General features: G+C 29.7%; 1 protein-coding gene across 1 annotated transcript in view; it reads right to left on the minus strand.

Annotated features, from left to right (window-relative positions):
* Positions 1–19,814, minus strand: part of LOC142328481 (exportin-4-like) — a 96,735-nt gene that overhangs the window by 69,627 nt on the left and 7,294 nt on the right. The window contains exons 3-8 of the mRNA XM_075372298.1: positions 12,591–12,766; positions 9,928–10,035; positions 9,508–9,624; positions 6,225–6,381; positions 3,673–3,797; positions 108–265 (exon numbers count right to left, since the gene is read on the minus strand). Of these exons, the coding sequence (XP_075228413.1) occupies positions 108–265; positions 3,673–3,797; positions 6,225–6,381; positions 9,508–9,624; positions 9,928–10,035; positions 12,591–12,766 (841 nt within the window). The remainder of the gene's footprint in view (positions 1–107; positions 266–3,672; positions 3,798–6,224; positions 6,382–9,507; positions 9,625–9,927; positions 10,036–12,590; positions 12,767–19,814) is intronic.

Consider the following 19,814-nt stretch of genomic DNA (forward strand, 5'->3'; position numbering starts at 1 on the left):
ACCAACATACATACATACAAGAAATTTAGAACATTTAAAGACTAATGTTTAATTTAAAAAGTAGCACCAGCGCATTTTTAGAACCATAAACATGGACTATCATTTACCTTGTAGAAAACTTAAAGAATGCTTGTAAATACATTGTAAGGTACTGAGACTGTGCTTCTTTCGAACCTAGTACTGGACCATTAAGAGAAGCAAGTTGAACCAAACAGTTAAGTACATGATGTGCTAACTGAGGATTATCACGGATTTTCCAATAAACCTGTAATAAATAATACAAATTAAGATATCATTGTAATGAGTAAACAAAAAATACAAAATTTGATATGCACTTAACAGTATATCATAAAATACATAGGGGTTGGGGAAAATTCTGCAATATCTCAAAATAGCTTTTCATTAAAGACTTACTCAGGGCAAGTTGAAAATGCATTACAAATAAAAGGTGTTTTGAATTTTAATAAAATATAATTTCCTTACTTTTAAAATTAAGTATACTACTTACTATTGGGAGGTTAGAGACATTGGCAAAGTTGGATGTGCCCTGACCTTATTGCTGTTTTAGTGTGGTTTTTTGTTTACAAGCAAGTACATTTTTATTAACTGGATCAGAACATATTTTGTGTTTTGTTCAATATTAGTGTAAAGCTTATACTTTTTATAAACTTAATTATTTTACTTAGTATTTGGGTAACCTCAAAATATCTAAGTTAGTTTAGGTAGGAAATCTTTTTCCGCATTGACTCTATTTCCGTATCTTGAAGTCATGGACTCTTTCAAGTCAAGCCCGAGGGCTCAATATTCACCAATGTCGACCTCGATAGGTAGTCTTATTCACTTATATGGAGGGATGATTAGGACGTTTATCAGAGAGACTGTAAGCGATTCACAACTGATGATTCTGTTGTAGCAGTCAAACTTTGTTGAGAAATGGCAGGTGCTTAAGCAACAAGCAAACAGCTAAAAGGGGATCTAAATTCAACAAGCTTATCAAAAAGATTGTGGATATTGCCAAAAAGATCTATAATCATGTGGACAAGACCTCTAGAAGTAAGAGGAAATTGAAGCAGGCTTGTTTTGGAGTTACGCAGGCTTAAGAGGTAAGCCGGGGAAAATTGATGCAGTTCCTGATGCAGAAGTCCCCTAGTGGTTGTGAGAAGATGGCCCTTGGAGCTCTATAAGAATAAAATAGAGCTGCAAGAGTCATTCGCTATAAACGATTAATACCTTTCTGATATACGATTTGGGCTGTGGTGATATGGATTACTCTAGGAGGATTAAGGAGAGATCCCCTTACCTGATGAAGCTTCTCAATCAAAGAAAGAATAAGAGGAAACACCTCATTAAGGAGGCTAATAATGCAACAATCCTGATGAGGGATGACCTTGATTTGGAGTTCTCATTCGATTCATAGTAGTGGTCAATTTGACAAAGAGCGAGGAGCGGGGTACTGTGGCTGTCAGGCAGGCAATAGATAGGTTATGGAGAGTTCTCAGAACCTTGTCTTCGGGCTGCCAGATGGTAAGGTGGGAGTGACTGTTAGGTCTCTTCTAGAGTATATGGGTAGGAGGAAGGAGTATTCATGTGAAGTTTCTTTTTATAGGAAGGCTAAGAAAAAGACAGGAATGAAGGATACCGACCCTAAGATGTCTGATCGTTCCGTACAGTTAAGGACAGTCGTTGTAAAAGCAAGTGGCCAGAGTGCCCAGTCCTACTGAAGATGATGAAGAATAAAGTTTCACAGCAGGAAGTTCACAAAATCCTCTCCCTTAGGAAAGGAAATAACAAGAAAATCTGAATCCGAGCAAGAAGTGAGAGACCAAGGTGGCAGAGTCCCTTAAAACCATTTTGAAGGAGTGCATTACCAGGAAAATAATGAAAGAGAAAAAACCAATCATATTATTTAAAAAAAGGTTTTTACTTAGAAAAAAGCTATTTAAAAAGAAAATAATTTTTCATGGATACTTTATCACCCTCTTTGCAGAAGATGATAAAGTTAAACAACTGGAGGACAGCTAAGGTTAAACTGGAGGACAGTTCCTCCAGTTTACGAGGAGTGTTAATTCCAATTAGAAGATTAGGTAAATAGCTTTTTAAATTTCACTGAGTAAGTTTCTTTGATGAAACAAGAATTATACTGTGAATTCAAAAAATTAAATTTCCTATAAGCTAATTTGTAATTAAAATAAAAAAATAGCTACTATAATCAAGACTATTGTAATGAAAACTATTTCAAGTTACAAAAGTGGTAATATAAAGTGGTAGTATACTTTTTTTAAGTTAGAGAAGGGGAAAATGATGAAAATAATAAAAAGATAAAGAGAGAGATCTCTTCAAATAAGACTTTAAACTAACAAGACTAAATTTTGAATAAACAATTTTTTCTTTTTGTTTTAACAAAAAATGTAAAATGTTTGCCAATTAGGAACTATATAATTGTCGGGAAGACAACTCAATTAAAACACAAAACGCAATAGCAATATAAAATTAACATTCTGAAGCTTTTCACATAACTAAATCATTTGAATCTAAATAAAGCTGTCATATTTTACAGATTGCTTTTGCTTCTCCCCTCCTGTATCATAATGGGTATCGTATCAACATACTTAAAGATAATAATGTATAATTCTAATTCTGTCATAGATATAAATATGCTTTACCAATTTATAATGATTCAATATTTATAATAACAAGTAATTTTTGAAAATCAATTTGTGCAAAATTGTTATATAAAACACTGCAAAAGCATCAAAATATAGCCTATCAACTAATTAGACATTCTATATTATATATGGCAGCAACAGATTAGTATAAAGAAGAAATGATCTGATGAGATCCCCCTGAAGATAATCATAACCTGTATCTGGCATCTAATCTAAATGCAGCTGCAAACTGCCTCTTACATGTCCAGATGTCATGATGTATTTTTTATAGGAATACCTTTCACACTCACTTCATAAAAGTCACACAACTAAGAGACTTCAGATTCCATCTTACACTAAAGAAAACGTCCCATTTATTACATCTTTTCTCCCATTCCTCTATAATGCAAAACAATATGAATTATACTTTATTAACCAGTTTTACAATAAATAACCATGTGCAATATATGTAAACTCCCCAGAAAGCAAAGGATTCTACCTTCTAGTTCTCATAAAAAAAATTCATAGCATTCTCGCTGGAAATCTGCATTTATTTTATTGAACAACACATTTAATCAAATCACTCCTCATAAATTATCCCCTGAACCAAGTTTTTTACTCTAAAGATGGAGTACAGAAAAGCAAAACAAGTAAAAGGTTCTTAACAAGTCATGAAAAGCAAATGAGGTATCTATACCATTTAACCTCGTGTAGATGTCTGATCTCTTTAAACTTGCTTTACTACCAAAAATATATATCCACTATAGCTGATAAGTCAATCACTAAGTGGAGACTAATTTTATCTCCAATTATCCACATTCAAATTTGGATAAATTTAAATATAGAGAAATAGGCTGGTAGTAAAATAATACTGATTCATGATGTACAACTTACAGGAATATCTAACAAAAAATACATATAAATTACAGTGTTCGAATTCACAACTTCATGCACAAACATGTCACTGTATTGTATCTAAGAATCTATCTTAAAACAATTTATCTTTTAATTAAAATTATCAACTTACATCAAAATAAAGGTTCACAATATTAGTTTCCCAGATTGCATCTTTCCAGTTGGTACCAAGTCTTAATGGTGGGCTAACATCAGCTTCCTGATACTGTTCAAAAACACTAATCAAACGTTTTGGCAGTATCAATTTATTAAGGAATACATACATTTAAATTACGTGAAAAAACATAAGGCATATAAAACACAAAAAAAATTTTAATGTACAATGGACATTTACAAAAAGATCACTTAAAAATCTAAATTCATAAAATTTTAAACTACAAGATTTTAATGTTGTTTTTCAATTTATAACAAAAAATTTAGAAGGATTTTCACAATTTTTATGTCACACAAGGGAATTTGTCACCCCTTCATCATCACAACTTATTTTTCATTGGTCTCCTTTTCTTACTATTCACCAGTAATGTATTATTTTTCATCCAAAGCAACAAATATAATATCTACTCAAAATTATACTAGTTTATAGGTTTACTATTATCTGCTACATTTCGTTCAACTGTATTAACATTTTCATCGCGCTAATTAAAAACAACTTTCTTAAAACTACCAAAAGTTTGTAAATCTCTAACACTGTTTTATCCTTTTAAAACTATGTACTGTGTGGATGGCACCACCACATTACATAATTTTCTTAAAATCAACAAATATTAAACTTTCTTAACTGCTATCAAATCATTATTATTGAAATTACATTTTTAGATTTTATAATTTCAGCTACAATTTGAATAGAAATTTTAAATTTGCAATCTACCATCACATTCATTTTTTTATTAGGAGTCCTACGACTTAATAAAATTGTATTTTATATTGTTATTGATTAATATTGTTTTTTGAGTAAATATTGGTCATTATCAGATTTTGTATATATAATATAGATAAATCTATTATTTTTATTCATAGATTTGATATTTAACATTATCTGATACAACAAAATTATATTATGAATTAAAAGAGATTAAATTTCCAATGTTTCAAAGTACTTTAAAATTTAATAAACCAAACAAAAATGATAAACCTATAATTAAAACCTAGGAAAAAACCATCTACTGTAAAAAAAATAGTTTAAAAATTAATACAATAAATAAATTATAGAAAAACAAGGATGTTTTGATAAGGAACCAAGAGCTGAATTACAGAAGAACATGACACAAACACAATAATGAATGAAAAGATATTTGCGATAAGAAAATTTTCAAAACCGTAAAAAAATGTAAAATATACTTAGAAATAAAAAAAGGAGGAAAAAAGGAGAGATGATGGAAACAAAATTTATAAACTACATGAGAAACTGCTATTATTTTTTATTTTTTTGAAGTAGATTTTTTCCTCAATGCAAAATAAAATGTCGTTATCAGTGCATGGACACAAAATATATATATATATATATATATATTATATGTATAAATAGTATGTTAATAATGAGTGCTATAATGAAAGAATTGTCATAGATGAATAGGGAAACATACTGAAAAATACAGGAGGTTATCTCTAAAGTAAAGGCAGTTTCATTGTAAAAAAATTTACTCTGAAAACTATAAATATTTTTTTATTTCTCTTAAATTACATACCTTATACTACTTCTCTATATAATCGTCACATGAATTAAGACATTTATCGCAGCGATACACAAGCTTCAATACACCCTCGTCATATTCTCCTGCCACCAGTCCATTTAGCCACTGATTAACAACATTTTTAAGTTAACCATCACACACAAATCGCTTACCACTCAAAATTTATTTCAATTTTCTAAACAAATGGTAATCAGAAGGAGCTAAGTCTGGACTTAGCTCCCTTGGTGGGTGATTGTAAATTTCCCATCCAAATGTTCTCAGTAAATCATGTGTCACACCCGCAACATGTAGACGTGCAGTAGGATGACGCCGTGGTCAGCCACCCACATCACCGATTTTGAATGGTGTGCCGTAACTTACATAGTTTCACAGTAGGCTTCTGCATTTATAGTTGACATACTGCTGATTGATTTCATGCCAATCATGAAATCAATCAGCAGTATGTCAAACCGATCCCAAAAAACTGTGGCCATCAGTCTGTGATCAACTGGCTTGGCTAGACCTTTGTTGGTCATGTTGGTAATTGAGGGTGATGCCATTCGCTTGACTGCTATTTTCTCTCTGACGTGTAATATGAAATCCCTGTTTCATCGCCGGTAACAATCGAATTAAGGAACTCATCACCTTTGAGTAGCACATCAAAATTTCCAAAGCAGATCCCATTCACACTTTTTGTGACATTCTGTTAAGACGTGCGGCACCCAACATGCACAAACCTTTCTGAAGCCTAAATGGTCATGAACAATGCAATCAATAAAAGCTCTTGACACACCAGGAAAAAGAAGGGTCAAGTCAATGCAGTGTGTATATTACTAGCGTCGCCATGAATAATAAGGATTTGCCAACCTTAAAGAGAGAAATTTCCCAACAGTCTTTATTTTAGAGATATCCCTTGTATATAAACATACTACCAGACTAAATACAATAAAGCAAATAATTTTAACACCTGTTATGTAATAATATAAAAGGATATAATTTGCAGATATGTATCCCCAAGTAAAAATCATTTCAGAGATGGTTAAAAAATGTTTAAGGAGTGTTAATGTTGGTGTATCAAATGGAGGTGATAACTTGCATAAATCACCAAGAGCTCTTATACAAAATAACAAAATCCTTTTTAAATCTGTAAACTGAAACAAATAAATAAAAATTTAATAAGTCATGAATATATTGAACATTTTACAATTAAATATCTTTAGTAATTACACACTTTGAATAATGAAAATTACAACACATTTTAAATGGTTTTTGTAAGGACTATATTTTTAAAGGGGACAGAATATTTTTGGGATCAATAATGTTAAACAATATTGCAGCATTACCTTCTAGAATTGCAGTACAGTTCATTTCACACATATGAATGTTTTTCTCTTTCAAGGATCTAACATAATATTAAAATAAGATTTATATAAAATATACTGTTAATGTTACTTCTATCATATCAACTAATAGGGAACAAATTCAATTAAAATTATTAACATAAAAACTACTTTTGTTTTAATAAAAACCTACTTTTGTAATGTCTTTTGTACCACTTCACAACAGCCTTTCACAATTTAGTGTGCTTCAAGATCTCCAAGTAATACTAGAAGCGTATCAAAAGAAAATATGTTTTTCACCTGATATAATACACTGTTAATTACACATATATTATGGTTATATTTAATACTTATATTTAATTACACTGTTATAATACAGTGTTAAGCACTTCTGTCAGTTCTTTTTACTATTTAATTTTTTTTTACCCTTAATGTTATAGATTGCTGAATCAAACTTCCAGATTACTTTTATCACACTGTTTAAGAATATGCACCTCATGCCTAAAAATTTCAAAATCTTTTAATTTTATCACTCTCAACTTTTGCAGAAGACTGACATGTATAACATATGTGTATGACACATGACATATGCATGTGTATGACATATAGGACATACATAACATTTGCATGAACTTTTTTCATCATTTCAAGCTCTAATATAAGTTCCAAAATTATTTCACTTTCCTTCATAATCATTCTGAATATACCAGATCATTTGAAAGGATACCGCATTTATTATTCAACACCTATCAGCCCCATAAAATTTCTGTTTGCAGGCATGTATACCACTCTCAGAGGGAACCTTTTCAAAATTATTTTCAAACGGGTGGAACCACCCTTTCTGCTACACCTACCCCAACTCAAAAATCTTAAATGGCAATGGTAACATTTAATTACATTAACTGACAACCCAAAAAATAATGAATTTTGGTGAAAAGAAAATTAAAATCCACGTACCTGTTTGCTCAGTAGGTATGGAAAGCCATTTGCCATAGTGCTTTTTTAAATTTCAGTCCAACAAAAATAAGTACAAAATTACATGATATTATTTCTTAAACCATTTGAAATAATCATAATCTGTGGATTAAAACCATGAAAATTATTTTTTAAATTACCAACACAAAATTTTGCTCTTAAATGTTTTCTAAATTTTCAAGGGTTGAAAACTTATTTTTTTTAAATTACTGATGCAAAATTTTGCCCTGAAATGTTTTTCTAAATTTTCAAGAGTTGAAAACTTATTTTTTTAAATGAGACAATGTAGCTTGTGAGATCTCATTGGGAGGCCCTTTGAATGACGAGTAATTTGATACAAATGAAATAAAAACTGGTTCACTGGTACTGAAGTTATGATTAAAAATGTTTTTTTTTTTTTTTTTTTGTTACTGACCCAAAGCATGGTCTAAAATCGTAAGTTCTTCTTAAAAATATGGATTTTAGGTTTCTCCAGCATTGAAAAAACGAAAGAGTAAACACAGCTAAGAGTAAACACATTGGTTAAACATAAGAAAAACCAATAACAAGGTACCTACTTCTTTGCTGGCAACATGGTGAAAAATTTATTATCTTGTTATAACAGGTTATAATTTTCTGCCAGTTACTGAGATCTTAGTTTCTATTAAATCTTTGAAAATTGTTTTCTTTCATATTGAATGTTATTAATGGCAAAACGTATTTGTTGTATTTATATCATCATGATGTTTTATTTAAATTGTTTTGTTAATAAAAACTAATGTTTCAGCAATTGTGTAACTGTAAACTTTATTAAAGAATTGGAGGATCATATCTCACTTTCAAATGAAATAAGTTTAAATGAAGTGTAGCAAAAAATGTGTATATGTAATTTAATAGGAAGTCATGTAATTTTACAAGGAGGTCATGTAGTGTCCATATCATATTTTTATTTTATTTGTACCAAATTACTTGTCATTCAAAGGGCCTTCCAATCAGGTATCACAAGCTATATTCGTCTCATTAAAAAAAACAATAAGTTTTCAACCCTTGAAAATTTAGAAAACATTTAAAAGCAAAATTTTGCATTGGTAATTTAAAAAATAATGTTCAGTCTTAATCCACATATTATGAATATTTCAAATGGTATAAGAAGTAACATCACATAATTTTATGGTTATTTTTGTTGGACTGGAATTTAAAATAAGTACTACCCCAAATGGTTTTTCACACCTACCAAGCAAAGGGGTGGGCGGATTTTAATTTTCTTTTCACCAAAATTCATTAATTTTTCCCAGTTCTCCAATTAATGTAATTAAATTTTATCATTATATATATATTTATATATATATATATATATAGAGTTTTCTTACAAATTCCTAATAGATAGTTTATAATGCAGCCTGCACAAACAGTGCATAGTAATATCTTTGACAAAGCATCAAATAACTATATTCATGTTACCTTTCAATTGAATTATTATTATAATTAATCATTCTATCTCCATCATACTGACTACCTGAGGTAGTTCTCGTCTTAAGTTTTTTTTTGTATATTGAATGTCACAACATTACAGTTGCTGTTGTTAAAACACTACAGTTATAATGATTTGTGGTCACAAATCATTATCAAAAATGGCAGAGCAATTCTCAAATATAACAAACATCTCATGCCACATTTATGAAGAAAAAAGTGAGCTATTTCCCATTATCTTCTTCACCAAGCTGAAAAATGCCATGCATAACAATATGCCAAACACTTTAAAATTCAGGCATTATGCATATAAATGACATCATCAATAATCATCAAAGAGAATGTAAGCATAATGAACATATTTACTCACAAAATTAAATTTTAATAAAGAAAAAATCTGTTTACCTTACCAAACTATAACAATAAAATTTACTTCTTTAAATACAAATGAATGCGTACACACATGCAAACGCGCACGCACACTTATTTATAAGCATCAGTATAAACTCTAACCTCAAATTGTTTTTTCGCTTTAAAATGAGTCTCCCATGTCAGACCAACATCAGAGGACTTAAAAGTAGTAGCATATTCTTGCATTATTGAAGAAATTATACTACAACCAAGCACTTGCTGCAAAATAAAAAAATAAAAATTATATTAAAAACATGTATTTGCGAAATCATATAGGAACAGTTTCTTATTATACTTCATTATTGTAAGGTGCTGGAAGCACTTCTCAAAATTATCCATTAAAAACAAAATATTACATCATTAGTTACTAGAATAAAAAATTAATAAGCTAAAATTAAAGAAAAGAAATAACAAAATTTAAAGTATTACTCAATTAAAACGATGAAAAAAACACACCAAGGTGATGTACTTTAATATTTATAAGTTTAAAAATAAATGAATATATAAATAATTACAACATACCCGGTGAAGATCCCCACTAAATATTAGCTGTTCGACATCACATAGAAATTTCCTTCTTTCAACACCAAAATCATTTACACTCCCTCTTTTAACCATTATAGCAATAACCTGTAAAAATGAAAAAATGACAGCAAGATGAAACTATTTTTAACTGCAAAACAAGAACTGCTTCATAACTGAACCATTTTCTTTTCTACAATATGTATTTTCTTATTTTAAAGGAATAAAAAAAACAATCAAAATAGTAATATAGTTTAAACTCATATCAGAAGCAAACATAAAAAATGTATAAATAGGTAATGTATAGATAATGTATAAACACACATACTATTATACTCGTACAAATCCCTGACTTGAATAAACGTAATGCTACTTGGGTTAACTACAATGAGAATTTGTATTCTCTTCCCAAGTAATATGAAATCATTTTAATGTTAAATTTATTCTTTTCTTTAAATATTATTCTTATTACAAGATGAATCAAAAGAGTTATCAATAATAAAAGTAATTCGAACTTGTATCAAAGGAAAGTAGGTAGGTATGGAATACTCAAGTATTCCATACAAACTAGCATCGAATACTTGAAAATAGTAGTGATAGTTTCTAAAAGCATCATTAGATACCAGGACAAACCCGCTTAATAAAATTCTTAGCAGTTTTAGACGCACACATTTGCAGCTTCAATTTAAAAATAGTGACTGTGTTTGAGGACTGTACATTAGAAGAGCAGTGGGCTATTAGGTTTTAATGGGCAAAATAACTTATTGTAGAAGATATTCATAAGGTAACTTATTTACTAATATTAAATAAGGAAACTTATTCAGAGATTCATAATAAGAAATTAGTAATACAAAGCAATGCACAACTGGATCAATTAATTCTCCCAAAGATGCTCAAAAGTTGTTGATGAAGACTGGTTATTTATTTTCAAGCTGGAACAAAACAATAGTGCAACAGTTAAAGGTGTTGATCTGAGCAGAAGGTGAGTAACCGGTAGACAGTATAACAACTTTAATGGGGTATTCTCAGGATTTAGTCCACAGCATAATCATGACAAATTGAATTCTCACAAAAAATGTTCACGGTGGGTTCCATCAACCAACTGAGAAACACAGAATGAATCTATGTTTCTTCAATATCTCTTTCAGTACACAAATGAAGAACACGTATTCATCAATACAACCCACATCACATTTTTTTTTTTTGGGGGGCAAAAAGCACTTTGCATCATCACCCAAGTCAGAATAACAGAGGCACCTTCTTGGGTAATAGAAAATAGGGTTAAAACCATGATGAAAACTGAACTAATAGGAATGAAATTGAATTAGTAAAAGAAACGCAACAATTAGGATAATATATGCAAAGCGAAACACACATAATATCAGAATTTATAACAAATTAAATCTTATTAAGTATATTAATTCTTCTTAGAAGTAACAATACCCGGTATAGTGCATTCTTGTCATTTCCTAGGATGAGCCGTATGTCCCTCAGCAATTTAAATTTGTAACATAAGACCACATAGCATATGCAGTGCACAATCAAGCAACAGTTGTACTATTAACACAGTGGTGCGCTCTCCGCTGACATCAGGTATCTGTGAGTAGCTCTGGTGTGTCCTAATCACTAGGACACAGGACCACTTCCACTCCTTCGACACAGGACCACTTCCTCTCGGCATATTTTTCTACATGAAGAGACCCATGGTAACACTGTATCTTTTATGTGTTGGAGTTTATTATTCGATGTAGCAGTCCAGTCATCTTTTCACTTTCTTTGAAGTGTATTTTTAATGGAATTAATAAAATCAATGGTTGTAACTTGAGTGGTGACAGACAGTTGACTACATGCATCTTTAGCAGTGGAATCCGCACATTCATTAACCAGGATTCCCACATGGCTAGGGATCCAGTAGAAATTCACCTGGAATTGTTATGATTTAATTCACCAATTATATTATGTATTTTAGGACAATCGGATATCTGGAATATAAATCCTCTGAATGTTAGAAAGTACTATACAAATCGCTACAGAAAAGAATGTGATGATATTTTGATTTAATGATATATTGAAGGCTATTTTGATGATGTACAATTCACAATTATAGATAAAAATGCAATTCAATGCTATGGAAAAAGGATTTTTAACTTCCACGCAAGAAATTCAGTTATAACCTCAGTTATTAAGGTTAAGCTTACAGTGTTTTGAATTTTCAATGAGTAATATTAGTTCACTTCTAAAATGTTAAGTGATAATGTGAATGTTGCATCATAGCAAAATGTTCTTTTGAGAATTTGGGCTTCAATTCAGAGAAAAAGTCTAGATGTTTTGTTTGGAAGATTACTGTTCCATCATAATAATGCTGTATATAAAAAATCAACTACTTATAAGATCTATCTAGAAATATTAGCCAATCCTTACTTTAACTATAATGAAAATTTTTATTTTACTTAACTTCTGAAATTTAGGATTCTGAGTTATAAAGTAGTCAAAAATTAAATTCAGAAACTATCTGATGCTAAACAGATTAGAACAACAAATAAGATCAAAGATCATAAGAAATTTCAAGGAATGCAATAAATAATGAAAGAGAAATTTTAAAATAAAAATAAGCAACTAAAATAATTACAAAAACAACATAAAATTTAAATTATTAAACTAACCTGTAAAATGCGTTCTCTAACAAAAGGAGGCAATCCTACTTTATTAATAATGTAATTCATAAGGTACTGACGTAATGAAAGTACATCATCTATATAAAGCATTAACCATTCTCGTATAAGAGCTTCTTTTAAGGCACCAGCAGTTTCAAATAGAACATAATCAACTGTGCTAGTTTCTGAAAAAAAAAAGAAGAAATGTATATATAAAATGCACTGTTAAAACTTTTAATCAATACTTATTGTTTTTTATTTTCATTTGGCATTTAGGAGAAATTTTAGCTTATTCAGAATAAATTTACAAAAAAAAAAAAAATAGTTAAAAATTCAATAAAAACTACTGAAATGGATTTAACTATTGCATCTCAACTATTTAAGTAAAATGAACTGCACTCTTGCTACAAAACACACCAGCTGCTAGTTTTTTCCTTGTGATTGGTTTACCTACTGGGAAATAATACAACTAATTTTTTGGTCCCATATTTTCATGATTTTAAACTAAACATACTATTTCTCTAAACCAACTATAATTGTTCATTAATTACATTTTCACTGTCACTATCCATTTCTGTTGTTTTTAAAACTATTTAATTTAGTAGAAATCTTTAATGTTGGCACGTTTTCTAAATCTTAAGATTTATTTATTTTTTTTAATGTAATCAGCAATATTAGATTTTTGTCTATATTTAATTGTTTTGTTTTTTCATTTTCGTTTCTGATAGTAATTCCTGTAAGAATTTGCTTTTTTTTTATGAGGAATTTTTCTCTAGATATTTTGTACACACTTGCTTTATTAAAGGTATAAGAATTGAATTCATAATTAATTAATAAATTTAAATATCTTTACATCAGTTTTAAAAGTCATTTTATTATTAGATTTTTTACAAAATTGTTTTGTTTTAAAGTAACACAAACTTTTTTTTTATGGAAAATATAGTATAGTATATAAGAATGCTAATTGGTCAACTTCTGCATGTTGAGGTTTTCACAATTTTATGTTTTATGATTTAGACTAACCAAAAATAACAATTTTAGCATTGAAAACTCTGGAAAGATGTATATATAATTATGTTGGCTTATTCTTTGTTTTATATCTCCAGAATGAATGGACCAATTTGGATGAAATTTGGCTCAATGATTTCTGTATATGGCACATTGATGCCATTTAATTTTGGCCATAATTGGTCAAGGATGCAGAGAAATATGGACCCCTCATAGTTTTCATAACTCAAAATTTTATGCAAAGGATAGATAAATCTTACACATAATCTAAATAAATAAAAATAAATAAATCTTACACATAATTTAATTCCCCTCAGGTAGGTAAGGTACTTTCTGATGATGTTTGGTCTAATTAAAACCGCCATAAAGGGGTGTCTGCAAAAACACCTTTTTTTTATCCAATGTAACATCCTTGCACCAATTAGATGATTCCATTATATTAATGACACTTTGGGATTTTCATTAAGGGTGAGGGAGATTATACAATAAGTCTAATTTTATGTTGAATATTAGATTTAATTTTTTAGGTTTTTTTATCAGTTATTATTTTGCTTAATATCTTCAGATTGAATCAAGAGATTTCTATGAAATTTTGTCCACTGACTTATGAATGTAGGCCACTGATGCCATTTAATTTTGTTTACAATTTATCAAGGAGGTTGGAGATACAACATTATGAGTCCCATTTCGCAAAATTTATTCAAAGAGTAGAATCAATTTTTACATAATTTTTTACTTGCTTATTTATGTACTGTAATGTTTAACTTAATTTTCTTCCTAAGTAACTGTCTATTGAAAATAAATTCCTATTAACTGGAGCATAACTATCCCACCTTTGCCAAGAAAAGTTATGATTACATTTTATTTAATTTGGATATATTTATTTTTTTATACAACAACCATTTTTAGTTGTGTATTTTATTAAATTGGATTCTAAATCTCACTCAACACTGTTGTGAATCTAAGTAGGTTAGGGCAGTATACTATATAGTAAACTCTGCTGTTTTTTGGTAGTATGGATTTGGTTGCGTCTGGAAACATTTGTTTTATGTAGATACCCAATTTTAATTTATTTCTAATTCTTTTTAATCTAAACTGTTAAACATATTGTTTTCTACTTAAGTAGATGCAATATTTTTATTTTATTTTTTTTTTAATTACTACATTATCTAATAAATTTTAAACTTTTATTATACATAACCAGAATTTCAACAACGTATTTTTTATGGATATTTGTAAAAACGTAAACCATCTGTTTTTCATATATAACTTTTATTTGAAATTATTAAATAATGGGAAAAGGTTTCTTCATATTTAAATGCAAAAGTAAGAAGTAATCATATTCTCATCACTGTAGAACTTCTGTAGTTTCTGAACGAAAAATTGTAGTAAATGATTTTCATAAGCCACTTTTGAACCCAACATTACAGCATTAAGAGAGTTCTGTAGAGATGGAAACAAATGGTAGCTTGATGATGCAAGGTCAGGACTGTAGTGGATACATCATAACTTTTTGGCCAAGCTCCCTCAATCTTTTACAAATCTGCAAAGATGTGTGGGACCTTGTTCAATTTTATCTATATTTTTATCAACTTTTTCAATCACTAGATGACCAGAGCACAGTGTATCACTGATATCAAAATTTCCAGATTAAAAGTGCTTGATCAGCTTTATATCACATGATACTGATACTGCATCATATCCATAAACATCACACATTTTTTTAGAGCCAGTATCATATTTTTCCTTTTTTTTAAAATGAGATTTCAAAATGTATCAAATTTCTTCTTTATTTTTATTCATTTTCAAGTCACACTAACTTTAAATATATAAACACATATAATCATAAACTTTCTAAAAGTACTCAGAGATATGTACCTTTCCAAAGCATGCAAGTAATCTGATTAATATTACAAGAGCTATGTGATCCTAAAACCACCTAGATTCTTTAGAAAATAATCTAAAGAAACTTTTGCACAATTCCATTATTATTACTAATGCAAGTATTCATATAAGTTGATCACATAGTACTTTCACCACCAATTTTTACTTTGGCCACCAATCATCAACAGAGCTTAAAAAATGATGAAGTAAAATAACTTAAAATTTGTTTGCATGCATAAAATATCCATAAATAAGTGAATTCATTTTTTCATAAATGATAAAGTAAAAAATGTCTGTAAATACACACACACACAAATATATATATATAAATATTAACTTATAAATAATATATCAACCATAAATACATAACAACTGAAATAGGCTGACTTGCCTTATTTCTTTACATTACATAACAGAAGCGCTTTTGCAAATTTGATTCACATCATCAGCTGCATACATTATATAAACATTGTTACCATATATATACCTAATTTAATATCAGCGGAAGACATGATAGCAACTGAGATGTGAACTGGTGCACAATATATGTTCGTGCTGATACAAGCATCACTCCCACCATGCAGATGACCGCACAGTTCTCCACCATAGCAGCTCTGCAGCCCCACCACTCTCAGGCTTCAATAAAAGAGCACGCACCAGAGTTAATTTTCCATTCATCGTCAACCACCACCTGGAGAAGATGGAAGTTCCCTGGCCTCCTTAACATGGGACCTCCTAGCAGATGCCAACATCCCCGCTGCAGCAGCAGGCCTGGCCAGCCTGCCGAGAGAGCCACTGGACATGGGCGCTACCTTCCTGCTCCAGCTCACCAGGTTTCAATTGCCCTGACCGGCTGACTCAGCAGCAGGAGCTGTCCCAGTGTAGTACTGTTCAGGGAGAACCGCTTCAGCCGCACCGGCAAAGAACAACCGACACCGACCCAACAGTGCATGGCTCTGGAGGCCACCACTGCCACGCTGTAGTGGGTCCTAACTGCCACTGAGGGGAAGTCCGGTCTGACTTTAACAGATGAGCCGCAACTCTCCAACTTCGCCAGAGACCAGCTTCCAGACCCAACAGCTCTTCTCAGGGCTAACGCAAAAAACGGTCCTTTTCAGAGCCACCACAAGGTTATGAATTAAGAGCCATCATCAAAGCCATTCGACAACAGCCCTTCTCAGGGCTACCATAATTATTAATTACATTGAGCTGTCGAAGTCAATCGACGACAAAAACAGCCCTTTTCAAGGCTATCATAAGGTTATTACGTGCCACATGCTGTCAAAGCCATTCAGCGTCAAAAACCATTAAAAACTTGCAAACCATGACACCATACCTACCCTTCAATTATAATTTTATGTTAAAAATATTTTTTTTAAACTAATTAAATTTTTTTTTAATTTTTAAATTAAATTTAACTTGCAATCTTTAAAACCATACAAAACTTTAAAACCTTTTATTTAAATTAAAAATTTAAAACCTGTTTAAAATTACAAAGATCAATTAATTAAAATTAACCAAGTCAACATTAAAATGTACAAATTAAAATTAAAACTTTTAAAATAAAAACAAAAACTTTTAATTTCTAATATCAGATATTAGAAATTAAAAAATGTGATATAGAATAAGAAGGGTTTTGACACTTTAGAAAGGTATTATATATATAAACATAAAAATAAATTTAATATGATCAACCTTCAGACAGAATACGATGATGACTGTATTATAAAGGTTGCAGTAGACAGTATCTACTGCAATAGTGTTGAGTCATTGATCTTTTAATATGGTTAGTTAAGTAAAATCAGTGAAATGGCTAGCCCATGATTTTGCTTTGGTTAAATTTTTGTTTTATTTTAATAGTTTTAATGTTAATTTTTTTTCAATTGCACTTTTACATTTTAATTTTCACTTGGTTAATTTTAATTAATTAATCTTTGTAATTTTAAACAATTTTTATATTTTTAAAATTTTCATATTCTGTTTTCACCTCTTGTTGAGATTATAATTTTAAAATTTTAATTTAAATAAAAGGTTTTAAATTTTTTATGGTTTTAAAGATAAGTTAAATTTAATTTAAAAATTAAAAAAAAAATTAATTAGGGTTTTAAAAATATTTTTAACATAAAATTATAAGTTTTTAATGATTTTGTAGTATGTATATATATATATATATATATAATAAAAATAATATTATATACATATATATATATAATGTATCCAGCTGATGATGTGACTCAAATTCATGAAAGCGCTTCTGTTATGTAATGAAATAAGGTAAGTCATCCTATTTCAATTGTTCTGTACTTGGGTTCTATTATGTATAAATTAATTGGTATTGGTACAGGGAAGTATGGTTATTAAAAGAATTGCTTTTAAAAAATATATATATAATAAACTTTTATTAAATGTTGGCTTAAAACCATAATTAAATTAAAATGAATATATGTTTCTTTTGTAAATATAAATTTGAATACATTTTTAATTTTTTTAAAATCATACTTAGATAAATTCCATGATGATGCCTAGCTAATAAATGATAAATCAAATTTAATGAAACATCTGCATAGGTATCTAAGTAATTTAATTTTACTTTGAATGTATGGACAATATTTTATTCATAAAAAGAATTATTAAAAAAAAAAGACAAGAGATTTTTACTTTTTAATTAAATTATCTTAATTTATAATAAAACATATATTAAAACAAAAACAGTCTAAGAAAAAGAATAATAGCTTATATGTGAACAATTAATTGTAAATAAAAACTAACATTTTAATTCAACTGAAATGAATTCAATTCAAATAATGTAAATAGTTAAATAACAAAAGAACACTGAAAATCTTATTATGAGAGAATAAAATAAGTGTATGTCACACTCCTTTTTTGGTCAATATTATATATTTTCTAAGATATTGTAACAAGACTGGTATAAAGAACCTGAGTTAACAGATCTGGTACTTATTGATTATAAGGGACCCCTACTGAAATCCAATTGATTTTTGTGTTTTACTTGTTCTAGTAAATTTGCATTATTTATCTATTAGTTTATTATTTATGATATGAATTTAGTTGTATAAGATAATTATATGTAACCTTTGTTCGCAAGTTGACATGATAAAACTTATATAGTATAACTTATTGTATATAATTTTTATTTTTAACATTAATCAGACAAGGTTAGAGAATGAAGCGAGCATTCATTTGATTAGATTATATAGATTCCATGTAATGATGAATCGCACAGGTATATTAACATAACCTAACCAGTAAGGGTTCCGTATAACCGAAAGTTGTAATACTGACCGCTAACACACCTAAATAGATGTTGTTCTGTGAAAATTTACCGGACCACGGTTGGAATTTCATGAGAAAATCTAAGAGTGAACAATCATTCTCACACTTTATGTTGGATCCAGTCCAGCAGGTAAAGAGGACAGAAGTATAAATACTCTAGGGAAGACTAGTTGACAGCCAGTCTTTGAAATGAAGTCTGTGAGGAGAGTATGCAACAGAGTGCTATGATAGAATTCTGTGACAGAGTTCTAAGCAAGGATTTATTATGCGAGTTTGAAGCAAGAGTATTTTGCGTGGAGATCAATGAACAAGCAAATTTAAGTATTTGAGAGCTCAGTTATACAAGGTAGCTGGACTGAAAGTGTAACCATATCGGAGAGGTATCTATTGATAGCCAGACTAAGGAATGATTCCTGAAAGAGGGCAGCAGCTCTTTCAGTAGTTGTTAAAAGTGGCGTAGGTCAGGAGGACAGCCATATCAACATCACTCAATCTTCTGAGTACTGCACAGCTGAAAGCAATGGAAAACTATAGCTGTTTTTTTTTTCAAGAAATGTAGCTCTCTGCATTTTCATGTAACAGAGATGTCTTTTCTTGTTAAAATATTCCGGAGATAAATTATTCCCTCATTCGGATCTCCTGGTGGGGACTACTAAGGAAGGGGTCAACAGAAAATTAAAAAATAACATTCTACAAGTCGGAGTGTGGAAGTTTAGAAGTCTAAAAAGGTTGGTAAGTTAAAGAATTTAAAGAGGGAAATGGGTAGGTTACTTGAAGATATAGTAGGAATTATCGAGATTTGGTGGAAAGAAGAAAATGACTTTGGTCACGTGATTTTAGAATAATTAACTAAGAAACAAATAAACGGCAGGCAGGAGCAGGTTTTGTAATGAAGAAGATAGAGAAGAGAGTAAAATATTTCAAAAAGCTTAGCGATAGAATCATTGTAGTAAAGATAAAATCAAAACATAAGCCGACTACGATTGTTAACGTCTATATGCCTACAAGTGCCCATGATGATGATGTGGTAGAGTGTGTATACGAAGA

Source organism: Lycorma delicatula, chromosome 7 (genome assembly GCF_047948215.1).
Source record: "Lycorma delicatula isolate Av1 chromosome 7, ASM4794821v1, whole genome shotgun sequence".
In the NCBI taxonomy this organism is placed as follows: Eukaryota; Metazoa; Arthropoda; class Insecta; order Hemiptera; family Fulgoridae; genus Lycorma; species Lycorma delicatula.